This window comes from Passer domesticus, chromosome 11 (genome assembly GCF_036417665.1).
Source record: "Passer domesticus isolate bPasDom1 chromosome 11, bPasDom1.hap1, whole genome shotgun sequence".
Classification (NCBI taxonomy): domain Eukaryota; kingdom Metazoa; phylum Chordata; class Aves; order Passeriformes; family Passeridae; genus Passer; species Passer domesticus.
In genome coordinates, this window is record NC_087484.1 from 17443301 (window position 1) to 17456800 (window position 13500).

General features: G+C 41.6%; 1 protein-coding gene across 2 annotated transcripts in view; it reads left to right on the forward strand.

Annotated features, from left to right (window-relative positions):
* EPHA4 (EPH receptor A4) overlaps nt 1–13500 on the forward strand; it is a 104990-nt gene that overhangs the window by 65593 nt on the left and 25897 nt on the right. For both annotated transcript variants that reach the window (XM_064386026.1, XM_064386027.1), the window contains exons 6-7: nt 11487–11611; nt 12760–12919. In XM_064386026.1, the coding sequence (XP_064242096.1) occupies nt 11487–11611; nt 12760–12919 (285 nt within the window). The remainder of the gene's footprint in view (nt 1–11486; nt 11612–12759; nt 12920–13500) is intronic.

The window sequence follows — 13500 nt, forward strand, 5'->3', positions numbered from 1 at the left end:
CGTGTGAACTGGTGTGCAGGCAGCGCTTTATTATCGTGGCAGGGCTCCAGTGGGCGTCCCCTCCCAAACAAAGTGGGAGCCTCTCTCTGCATCCACTTGAAGGATTTCATGGCATCTCCTTCGATTAAGGTAATCTGTCTTCATTACTAAATTCAAGAACCAGAGCCCCAGATCTTCGAGTGCACTCTGAGAATGGATTCAGGGTCTCTGAGAATTGTGGAATTTGGAAAAAATTTGGAAACCGGCGATAACAAAAGTTGACTGTGGTTTTGTATTTGCTTTTTTAAATGCAGTCAAAAGAGGTGTAGGAAGCTCAAGCATTTGTATTTTATTCCTGTGGTCATTTGTATTTCAAACCATCCCTTATGGAAAAATCCTACTGTTAATTTGAAAGGAAATGATAGCTTTTGTGTCAGCCTTCTGAACTGTTCCTGCAGAGTTTATTAGGACTTTTATCCCTGCTATTGAATTCTATCACCTAGTCTTGAAAAGACAATTGACTGATTCTGATTTTTTTATTAAATTCTTCTACTACTCCATAAAATATCTTTGGTTTTGCCTGTATTAAAATCCACTGAAAGCATCCATAGATTATTACAGTCAGAAAAACCCTTAAACTGTTATGTGCTTTGGATAGAAATGTCTTCCAATTCCTCAGATTACCAAAGGCTAAAAGGAAAGCACTGGAATTTTTAATTAGCTTTTTATTATTTTTAATTTTCTATGTTGCCGTTAAGTGGTCTTATTGAGAGATAATAGAACAAGACAATTTTGACTGAGCAAAATAGGAAAGTATAGTGGGCTGGGAGAGGTGTCTGGTATATGAATTGAGTTTTGTGTGCTGTCCCATTTATTTTAGCAAACAAATCAAGGCATGATCTGGAGACAACCCGCTACAAGGGCTCCCTGGGAAGATTGTGCTTGTCTCGGTAACAGACTGCGTTCTTTAAATCTGTCCTCTGAATCAGCCCCAATTTATCTTCCCAGCATAAAAGGGAATGCAGATGGAGTAGCCACAGCCTCCCTTACAGTTTATCAGGATATTGTGCATGCACATAAATAAGGCAGAAAGTGACTGGAATGTGTAAGTGGCTGAGTGTTAAATCCCATGTTTTTCAAGCTCCCTGGGCATGGAGCAGCCAAGGGGAGTCCTGGAGGAGCTGCAGGGTTTGTGGGCTCTTTGTGGCACTGCAGATAGGGGGTGCAGGCCCAGTGGTGCCTTTGCGAGAGGTCAGTCAGTGTCATCCTGTCTGCTGGAATATGGGACTGGAAACAAAGGTCCAAGCTTGGAATACAGACCAGTCTGTTTGACTGCTGCACAAGTTATTGTTTTCATGGGCTTTTATTTGCCCAGACTGTAGCTCAGTACTCTTCCAGGACGTAAATCTGGCTGGTCTTTGTTGACCTGTACAGGTCAACATCCTCATAACCTCATAAGGTTATTTCTTTTTTTTAAATTTTTATTTATTTATTTTTAGTATTGAAATTTTTCAGACTTTGTAATGGCACTTGCATTGCACAGGAAACCAATTATTCTTTGGAGTGTTTTACACTGAGGCAATCACCTTTAATATTTAATTGCTGATTGCACTTGGGGTTTTTCCAATTGACACAATTTTAAAACAAATAATGCACTGGTTTTCAGTATCCAGCATAAAACCAAAATAATGAAACCCCTTTATAAGTTTAATTATGTGCCACCTATGATGTAATTGGCTACTGACATCATGAACTAAGATTTTAATTTTAAGGTTTATGTGTTTCAGGAAGCTTAGGACTCTTCCCCAGTTTGTACCTCATCACTTTTTTTTTAATGAATGGCAAACATAGGTAATTTTGCTTTTTGTAGCAACACTGTGTGCAGAGTTTTTTCTCTCTCATTGGGTCTATTAATGATTTTTAATTTCCTGAACAAATCTGCCTGTTGAGAGTGAAGGAAAGGGGATTTAATTCAGTTCCAGTGGAAGGACCTGGAGGGAGAGCTCCAAGTGTGAGTTAAGTGTGCTGTGGTCTGATTCTCTGTGGTACTTTCCAAAAGCACAGAGTATCTTTGTTCCCTGGAGAAGAGACACTTTGGGGAGCATGGCAGAGTGTTTTGCAGCATCCTGCAAGAATGAGGATCTCCAAGTGCAGTCAGAGCAGTGTTCTTCACAAAGTGCTACTAACCTGAGCCCAGAAAACCCAAACCTTGATTCAGTAATTTCTCAAGCATTTCTCAACAGCACAGAGACAGAGATGGTATCATGTCAAATCCATCTAACCTTTGTACGGAAGGTACTTCACTGGAGTCCAACTGAATGCTCTGAATATCAACTATAATTAAAATTTATAGCTTGTGTTCAGCTGGAATGTAAATACATAAATGCAAACCTTCTGAACCAGCCTCTTCTGTGTGATGGAGCTGAAACTAAATATGGCTGAAGTACCTTACCTTTGGTGGCTTTGAAACAGTTCATGCTCTCAAGTGTTAAGGTGAGAATTGTGATTTTTGTTGTTGAGTGAGTCCTGAGTTTGGATTGTGTTTGGAGGGCATGGCTCCAACCCAGCCTGCAGTGGCTGTTGGAGCTGCGGATCACAGTGGAAGTAAAATGTTTATCATTTTATTACTTTTTCTTCCCCCAAGAATCTTGTCATTTCTGACTTTAGATGATTGATCTGAGAAAACCAAATGGCAAAATCTAAGTCTTTGCTATTACTGAAGCACTTCAGAAGCCAGGATGAGGCAATGTGGCCAAATCTATTTATTAAAATAGCGAATGCTGCTTTAGCAGAATGACTCATGCCGTTTATTTATTTATTTATTTAGTTTAGAAGATACTTCAGTATTTCCAAGGCATCTAAGTGGCAAATAGGGCAGAGGCTTCTGTTTGTCTGGATTTTAAAAAGGCTTTTAAGCAGCACTTTTTGCAAAATCTAATATTCTTAATGCTGAAGGTAAGTGACAAAGGACATTATTTAGCACATGTATATACATCATCTAGACATCTATGCTTCAAGTAAATAAGAAGTAACTGTGTGAGAACCAGGGAGAGCAGCGTTAGGAGATGTGTTGCCTTGGGTGCAACATTTGCCCCATTAAGCTTTGTGCCATAACTGTTGGGGTAACCATGTGCCCAGGTGACTTGGTGGTAAGTATAAGAAAGGACCAGGGAGCAGAAATGAGGCTTTCTGGTAATAGATACAGACATGGGGCATCAGTGGGAGCTGTCCCATGCCCTGTGAGACAAAGGGTTCCCCCTTTGGGCTATTACAACAGCAGGGTCAGTATTTTTTATGTTGTTTTATGGATTATTGAAACAATGTTGTAAGACGCTTGAAAGCTGTGCACAGCAAGTGGTTTGCAGGGCACGGATACAGTCAGTTATTTCATTGGTTCTGTGCAATTTAGGAACAGCTCTTCCCCTCTTGTGTGTTGACTCATGATATGTGTGTGAAACATTTCTTAACTGTGGGCAGGAGAATGGCAAAATGAAGGAGGAGTAGCTGGATGTTTGTTTGACTTGAGGAAGGGCTTATAGAATGGGATAGGAGCCTCGTTTGAGGGTAACTGGTGTTTCTTTAAGGGTAGCTTTGATTTCCTGGTGGAAGGGGCTGGAGGGGAGTAGAATTTGTTTAGAAAAGGCTGCTCAGCAGGTCCTCCTCCTGTGCAGCAGTGCAAGGGTGAAAGACAGGCTATTTCTGGGCAGGAATTAACTCTGGTGGCTACTTCTGGCTTCCTGGGAGGAACAGCAGGGCATGTGGGTGAGGCAGAGCTGCCCTGAGGGAACGATGCTAAGTGGAGCATTTTCTCCAGACGACTTATTTTGAACTGTTGGGGAATGCTCCATTTCCAATATTATTGTCTGCTTTAATAGCTAGGGGTTATGGTCTCTAATTCCTCCTTTCAGCTCCTCCAGAGCCACTGTCCTCAGGGCTGCTGTACATTGTGTCACACCATCAGGGGTTTCTGGTGGTGGACCAGCATCTGAGAAGAGGATGATTACAGCACATCCTTCCCACAAATTCAGGTCCTGGGCTCTCACCTCTAAGTGGGACAGCTCTGGCCCACAGCAGTCTCTCTTTGTCTGGACTGCCTGGCCCATTTTTTCTGCTTCTCTCAAGCCAATATAATGCAGTGGAGCATCAGTGTTGGCTTCTTTAGGCTACAAAATTTATTGCTGTTTATACTGGGTCAGATTCCAAGCTCAACTAGAGGGAAGAGTAACTGCAACGTGACTTGCTTTGTGACCAGCGGCTCCAAACCTGCTCGGGTCAGACAGCTGCTGACTAATTATCCATCTTAACAAATTACTTATAGCTCTAGAGTTTCTAGAGCAACTCACAGCTCAAAGTATGTTCACCCTTCCGTGTTAATCATTCTAGCATTTAGAAATGTTTTGGTGCTGGGGTTTTTAAGTGGTTGTGATGTTCAGATTTTTATAAATTACCTTCCAACTGAAAGGCTTGTTTTCCTGTTTGTTTTAAACTGGCATTCATACATACAGGAAATACACTGTATTCTGCCATGTTTCTGTTGGCAACTATTAAGTTATCCTTGTCAGAACATGCCAACATGATTTCTTAGCAAGCTAGCAGAAAGAAAACAAGCAGTTTTCAGATGAAACAGACCCCATGCTTGAGTTGTAATACAAATCTTTTGCTAAATGCTATGTAGATTCTATAATCTTTTGGTTTAAGGCAATCTTTGAGATTGTAGATTGCAGATTCAGATCTCTGGAGTAGTTCCAGACCTTCATTGCATAAGCTGACATCATTATTTGGCCTTCAAAATTGGAGGAGCCAGTACCTGAAAATAATGTATTGCTGTCAAGAGCTGGCCCTCTTTGATCCCCAGAACAAGCCATCTCCTGGGCTTGCAAAAATCTTCTTCATCCTCCCTTCATTTCTGATGTAAACCACAGGGAACTCTGGTCACATCTCAATTCCTGTAATAGTTTTGATCTAAATTAGAGTAGTTCTGGTATGTTGAAGTAGTCTGTGCTAAAAGTGACACAGAACTGGATGTGCAGCCCAGAAAATACACAGGCTCTTTGTGGAGCCTCAGCACACTGCTAGTCACCAAGAAATGAAGCTGACTTAGGTAGTAAAAGTACAGCACTCTAATAATCCTCAACTACTACTATTTGTTGCTGCTGAGAGCCTGGGTTTTCCTTCAAGCTTTTGATTTGATGCAAGTCAGAGCCAGCTTTTGTGGTTTGGCAAGATTTGCAGCACAGGTTCTTTTGGGAGAGGCAAGAAATGAAAACTTTAAAACAGAGGAAATGTTTAAAACATAATAATACTGTGTTAACAGTCTTTAAAATCTCATTTTCTAGCTCCTTTCTTTATGAACACTTCATTGCAAACAACTGATGTGAGCTGGTCCCTGGGTTTGAGAGCCTGTCACTTGTTTTTCTCAGAGGTCTGTGACCTGGTTGCAGAGACTGGAAAGCATGGGAAGATCCCTTGTGCCTGTTATTTTGGGATGAAGGTGTCCTGTGAGAATATCCTGTGGCCAAGCTGGTGCTTTCCCTCAGCAGTGTAATTTCTAGCAAGAAGGAGGGAAAGTTCAGCTCAGCAGCATTAGGGCTGGTTAAAGGGATTGGGAGAAGGAGGCCAAGCTCAGCTGTCACACTGCTTCTCCCTGCGCCGGCCGGGATTTTGGTGTGTGGGTGGATAACCTCGGGCACTTTACTCCACAGGCGGAGATTTAAAGTCTTTGCTTTAAACACTAAAAGCGTGAAAACGCTGCCCTGAATCTTGGCATGTCTCACTCTCCAGGCTGGGAGGTGTTCCTCGCCAGTCGTCATTCCTGGGGGAAGGAGAGGCAGACGGTGGGAAGACAGAGCACTTGGGAATGTCTTGGGAAGCTTCCAGTGGCTTGGTTGAGCAATCAGCCCTCTAGATCCTTGTCAAAGTCCTAACCTGGTCCAATCATCACTAGTACAAATGTTTGCTCCACTTTTACAGAGGGAATAATGAAAAAAGCCCCAAATATGCATGTGGTTAGTTTTTAAAGCGCAGAGGCAGCCCACAGACTCTGGCAGGTCCCTGGGAGAAGGCGTAGCTGTCATGCTGACAGTGAGGAATGGGAATGCCAGACTCCAGCTTGGCTCTTCAGACGTGCACAGACATCTAATCTGGGAGTGCACATCGCCTCACACATGTGCAGGAGCCTTTCCTGTGCTTATCCTGATGAGCATACATGCCTTGTACATATGCTTTGCATATGTTTGGAACTGTGGTCATGCTAAAGTGTTTTCTGGTACCAGTGAGGCCAGATCTGGAGTGCTGTGTCCAGTTCTGGGATCCTCAGTACGATAATGAAAAGGAGTGACTGGAGGGAGTCCAGTGGATGTCACAAAGATGATGAGGGGTCTGGAGCATCTCTCTTATGAGGAGAGACTGCGGGATCTGGGCCTGGTTAGTCTGGAGGAGACTGAGGAGATCTCATTAATGCAATAACGAGATCTCAAAGGGGTGCCAAGAGCATGGTGCCAGGCTCTCTTCAGTGGTGCCCAGTGATGGGACAAGGAGCAAAGGCCATAAATTAAAACATAAGCAGTTCCTCAGCATGAGGAAGAACAGCACTGGAACAGCCACCCAGGGAGGTCATAAAGTCTCCCCTTCTGGAGGCATTCCAAACCCATTTGGATTAATTTCTATGTAACCTGCCCAGGTGACCCCGCCTTGGCAGGGGATTGGACTGGATGATCTCCAGAGGTCCCTTCCAACCCTAACAATGCTGTGATTCTGTGAAAGAGAACTGCCTTCTTTGTAATTTATTCTGGTAAATATGTTTTAGTTTTATGTAAAACTATGTAATTAGTTTTATGTAACTAAAGAGCATTGGACATTCCCTCGATTTGAATCAGTGTGACAGCTAGTCAACTGAGATGCCCTCTTACATGAATAAAACGATCAGAATCTGGCCCAGAGCATGGGCTTTTAAAAATTATGAAAACTGTATTTGATTCTTTGTGCTGTATATTGTTTTCCTGCTGTGAGATTATTTACTAATATAATTTACAAAATCTCTTGTAAACGCCCACAGTGTTACAAGGTAAATAGTCAAAGAGAAAACCTGAAATGTGCCAGGTTCCCTTAAATATGTTGTGTCCTAATCAAGAGAAGATTTTTTTAATGAAAGACCTTTTATTTTCTTGCTTTGATTTCTCAGAGGACTTTTCTTCAGTGTTAGATTCTCAGAAATATTTTCTTTTCTCCTTTTTTTTAAGTAATTAATAATGGAGCAGGCTTTTAGTATCTACCCTGGAAGGTAAAAACCCTTAATCACAGTAACATCATTAGTGCTTTCAAGCATTTAATTTTGATGCTTGACAAAGCGCATAGCCATTGATAAGAACAAATAAGTGTTGTGTGCAATTGAGGGAATAAAGAAAAGCATGAAAACCCCTAAGCTTCAAGTAATTAAATTTAAATATGTTATTTGAATTTAGCTGAGATAATGTACAAACTGTGGGTATATTTTTCAGTCAGTGAAAGACCCCTTGAGTAAACATGATCCATTTAAATTCAAATCATGGGGAGTGGAAAGTAAACCCCGCTGTGGGTAAGAAGGCATCTTCAATAAAACACTGGGCATTGTGTATCTTTGATATCTGAGTACTCATGTGCTGTAGTTTTATAAAGGGCTGTTTTCACTCATGGATGCCTACATGCCAGAGACTTTATTGCATCTATTTATTTCCTGTTTTTTTCCTCTTTCCATTCCCTCCCACCCCTCCTAATTTGAAGCAGTAATGAAAAACTGACACTCTGCCTCTGCCATCCTTTAAAGTGCCTCAAAACTGCTACAATTCAGCACCGGCTAGCCTTGGGACATGGCTTTATGGCATTTGGGTGAAGTTTTTGTAGTACATCTGTGCTCTTTCTCTCTCTGTAGGCCACAAGCTCAGAACTGAGGTAATAAAACTACTAGTAGGTGTTTAATGGCAGGTTATTGAGGAAGTAGATGAAAGAAAATTGCAACATTCACATCAGTAGGGAGTGGGGTTTTTAAGGGAGAGGAACTGCTGAGCTTTGAACTCAGGAAAGTTACACTTGGTGCCTTTGTTCAAGGGGAGCCCCCTTTTTAGACACCAAAATACCTCATTTTGTGAAATGGGCTGTTCTGGTAGAATTGGTGCTTGGTATGTGCAGTCTGTGCACGTGTGGCAGAAAGCTGGCTGTTGTAAGCAGTGATGATTGACAAACAAGTCATTGCTTACTGCTGCTTTCCAAACATAAAGGAGCAGGGTGGAGGAAAGTGCAAAAGGTGAAAGAAAATTTCATAATTTCATGGGATCTTACTGTGAACACCTTAATTGTGAATGTTATTCTTTTTGGTCAAGCTGTCCTCAATGTGTTTTATGTAGGAATGTATGCATCTAATGAACAGTTAGCCCACGCACACAGAAGAGAGTATTCTTTTATTCTGCTTGTGATCAAAGCATCATTTTACAACCTGTTACAAGTTTATCTTCACATCATCCCTAAGAGGCAATTTAAAGGCAAAAGGCAGAAGAACAAAGAATGTAAATATTTTGCACAAGCTCACTCAGGCTGTGTCTGCTGCCTCGAGTGCCATGTTGAGCTGGCAGTGCTGATATCCTCTTTATTCTGGACAATATTGACCAGTCTCTTATGCCTTCTGGTGATACATGTGCAAGGAGAAACTGGTGTTCCTCCAGGAGTCCAGTCTTTCAGGTTAGATGGTGGATCTTGAAAAAAAAAAGGGGAAAAATAACACTGATTTGTGTGGCTACTTGCAGAAATGAAAGGGAATTGATAATTGTTGATTGTATCCATGCAGTGGCATAACTGTAGTACCTTGTGGGTACTGGGTCCAGCTCCTCAAGGTCCTCAGAGTTTCAGCTCACCATCCACTGTAGGTCTGTGCTGCAGGGATGTCACTCCTGAAGAGCTTCTTTCAGTTCTGTAATTGAACTTGGCATTCTTAGTATTTCTGTATGGAGAGGCAGGATGTGCAATCCAAACAAAGTCAGGAACAAATGGCTCATCTGCAGAATCCAGGACAAAAGAAGATATTAAAAGTTAAGGAGGATGAATTTGCATATAAAGGGCAGGAAGGAAAAAAAAGGGCCATTCTTAAAAGTGAACGGAGTAACAAAGGAATTGATGTAAAAGTCCTTTTTGTGTCCTAGAAACCAGCGGCATGTTGTTTATTCCAGTATGGTGTAGTGCCTAAGATCAGCTGTCCATTTTTTGGGAGAAGTGAGAAATCACTTGTTAAGCTGTATAAAGCTGAGAGTCTTTCACTAGAAGGTTTAGTTAATATAAATTCTTCTGCTGCAAATAGCCATTTTACAACAGAGAAGAAATGTGTTTTCATACAGCACTTACCAGCCCAATATTGAAGGACTCAGTAAATTCCAATATAGATGCTTGCTGAAATGAAATGGCAAACCAAGGAGGTTAAAGAGAGGATAAAGGAAAGAAAGGGAACTTTCTCTCTACAGTTCTTGAGGTCAGAGCAGCATAAGTGATGGATTCTCAGTAAAAAGAATTGCTGTCTGCCCTGCATGAGGCAGCGATTAACTAAGCAGATTTCTCTCCGCTTGGTTTATCAGTAATGGCGTGTGCGTGTGCGTTTTAGGGTAACAAATCTGATTTCTAATTTATTAGCTGAGCAGTATTCTTATTGCAGATGGGAATTAAAAAAAGGTTTGATCCTCTCTTGAGGAAGTGTGAGGTTATTAAGCAGGTTTGCAGTCGTGCCACAGATATAATTTGATGGAGCACACCTGGATCCTCCCTGTTGGCTGTGTGTTTATAGTCTCCGCTGTCATTCAGTGTTTGCCTTTGCCTGTGAGAGACAGACAAGGAAAAAAGAAATAAAGGTTTTGGAGGCATTTCTAACAGAGATGCCAAACTGTCAAATAGTAAATCAGGAAGCAGCTCCCTGATGGTTTCACATCAAGAGGAGACACCCTTTTGTGACTGCAGCATCTACCGGTTATTTTCACTTCCATCAGAACTGTCTGATATGGTCAAGTAGGTTTGAGGCTTTCAACATTCAATTTTCCTTTCATTTATAGTGACTGTTTTATTTATTTGCCTTTCTTGGTAGTTTTCAAGGATATCTGTTTCAAGGATACTTTTAACTTTATAACATTTTCATGGAACGTCATTCCAAAGTTAAAGGTAGAAAAAGAAACAAAAAGAAAGGGAAGTGGGGGAAAAGAGCAGCTACAGCATCAGGGGACAAAAGAAGAAATATATTCAATTTAGGAAGACCTCTAATCTCTGGTTATACAGGACAGCTTTGTTAGATAAGATTAAAAATTTCATGAATGTCCCTTTTTATCCCTGGAGACTCCACCATTTATACCAGCTATTGTCAGCATCAAAAGAGCTTGATAACAGCTGGCTAGAGATGTGACCACACAGCAACACAACAGCAAGAAAGGGGCAGCCGGGTTCATAAATCTTCAGAAACCCGTTCCCCAGCACAGCCATGAATCTGCTGCTATCACAGGCAGAGGGAGAAGGCATTGTCCTCCAGCCAGTCAGAAACCTGAACTTCAGCATTAGCAGGGGCTCTTTAGACTGTGCACGGTGCACAAAGAGATGTTTTCCATTATCTTCTTCATTGCAGCCTTTATTACTGACACAGATACAGTTTAAAGGGTCTTGGAGTTTAGCTTGTTGCTAGGTAGAGTTTTTCCAAAAATGCTGCAGCCCTTACCAGTGGTGGTGTAATCCTGCTCTTTCTATTCATGGCATCAATGCAGCGCCACATGGGACAGGGTCAGGAGATGCCATCTTGGCACACACCGGACCAGGCTCTGGTGTCTTTTGGCTGGGAAGGAGCTACCAAAACCAGAATCTGGCCCTTGCCCATTTTCCAGGGACTGCTCACAGATTTGGGTGTAAGCAGGAGAAGTTGTGAGACACAAATTTGCTCAGACTGTTGAAATACACGTTTCCTGTTGTAGTGGGAGGGCCTAAATTATATGTATTCAGCTTTACTCTGGCCTTACTAAATTCAGAGGCAATATTTTCTCAGCTTTAGAGAAAACAAGGTTGGAACCTCAGGAACATAATAATTCCTTTAAAGTAAGTAGCTAATTGAATAACATCAGTAATTTTGGGAGATGGAAGAAGAGAGTGACTGTGGACCAAAATGACACAGGACAAAAATAAGAGATCCTTTTAGTACCATGATCTCATATTAAGGTTTTTACCTGGGCCTCATGAACATTGCAGTGCTTAGACAACTGTGTTGCTAGTTCAAAACCCACCTATCTAATACTGTCCAGCATCCAAACCCAATCTTTCTTAGAGATGATTAAATGTCATTTTGGTAGAGAAAATGGGAAAAAATCTTTAATGTTTCTAATTTCCTCTCACCCCCACCTCCCAAGAAAAACACAATTTCTGAAAGTGCTCATGTTGTGAACGTTACAACTAAAAATACATGTTCCTAATTAAAATGAAATGATTGCTTATAATGTTTTTTTGTTTTTGTTTTCTCCTGGCAGCTCCATCCCCAATTGCATTGATCCAGGCTAAGGAGATAACAAGGCACAGTGTTGCCTTGGCTTGGCTGGAGCCTGACAGGCCAAATGGAGTCATCCTGGAATATGAGGTCAAATACTATGAAAAGGTACTGCTCAAAAATGGACAAGCCAGGGTGGGCTTGGGCACAGATTTTTTTTACTCCATTCCACTGTGGTTTATTTCCAGATAGGGTTCCATCATTTGAAACGAAATAGATTCAGTTTAATAAAATCCAATTAAGGATTTCATGCACTTGAATGGCTGCTTGAAAGAGTAGGACTCATAGGCTGTTCCTACTGTACTGTATGAGTTTATTTTGTTATTTCTTTCCTACCTAGAAACGGAGCTTTTATAGCAATCACATTTATAATGAGAGTCAATAGTGTTGGGCAGAAGTGAGACGTTAGCTTTACTTCATAGACAGAAGTATAATAATGAAGTATATAACAGAGTCATAATAATAAGATCTGTTTGCCGACAGCTCCTGCTTAGAGTGATAGTGTGGACTGGCTGGCTTTTAATAGAGAATGAGGAGAGAAAATTAGATTCTTCATACTTTCCAAGTTAGAGGGAGATGTTATTCCTTCAAATAACTTCTCAAGTAGGGAATTATGAAAAGAGCTATTTTCTTTGAAGGATCTCTGCAGAAATGAACAATTACCTGCTCTTGCTTGTGCACGCTGTCTCTCACATGCACATGAATACTTCTAATTTTTTTATTTAAAAAAATCACTTACTTGCTTTCCACATACATTAAAAGGCATCTGATTTGCAGGGAAGATAGATTATTACATTTTCTGATAGATTTTCCAGCCAAAAATAGAATCATTTTTAATAATGGACTTTCTGGAAGATGTTTTCTAAGTCTTTTCTTTTTAAAAATATTTTTATCATTTTTTTTTATGGCTTCTGGCTGGTAGAAAGAAAAGGAAAGTGCCTGCATGTGTGAGTAAAATGTGCTTGTTCATCAAGAGGATCCTATTTGAATGCTTGGCCGTTTTCCAAAGGTTTTCACTGTGTGACTTCTTAAATAATCAGTGATATATGAGCATCATACGTACTGCCTCATCCTCCTTTTTTGGCTTGCTCAGAGCCCCGTGCACTAGGGGGATTGAGCAAGGCCAGCAGCAGGAGCCCTCAGGATGTATTTTGAGCATTCCATTGCTGTTACTCATCTTCCATGTGACAGTTCTGGCAAGGCAGTGGGGTTCCAGGTTCAGTTTGTCTCCATCACCCTGTGCTCTGCCGTGGCAGGACCAGAACGAGCGCAGCTATCGCATCGTGAAGACGGCCTCCAGGAACACCGACATCAAAGGCCTCAACCCCCTGACCTCCTACGTGTTCCACGTGCGGGCCCGGACAGCAGCAGGCTACGGGGACTTCAGCGGGCCCTTCGAGTTCACCACCAACACAGGTAGTGGCATTCCCACCCCGCGCTGCTTCTCCTGCAGCAGAGTGCAGATACCATGGGCTGTGTGCGGGGAGTTTCCCCTTGGGTGCTTGGACTGTGGTGTGAGTGCTCTGAGATGATGTTCCTGCATGGCCACATGGTGTTGGTGATGGCATGAAGCTGGCCCGAGACATCTATATTGTTGTATTTGCAGGGAGCCCCGTGGCAGGGAGGAATGATGAATCTGACTCCATGTCCTCAGAAGGCTAATTTATTATTTTATGATGCTATATTATATTAAAGAATACTAAACTAAACTATACTAAAGAATACAAAGGATAATCACAGAATGCTAAAAAGATAATAATGAAAAACTCATGACTCTCTCCAGAGTCCCAACACAGCTTGGCACTGATTGGCCAATGAGTCAAAATAACACACCAGAAACTAGTGAAACAATCTCCAAACACATTCCAGACAAGCAAAACACAGGAAAATCAATTGAAATAATAATTGTTTTCCTTTTTCTCTGAGGCTTCTCAGCTTCCTAGGAGAAAAATCCTGGGCAAAAGGGATTTTTCCGGGGAATGTGAATACCACACTGT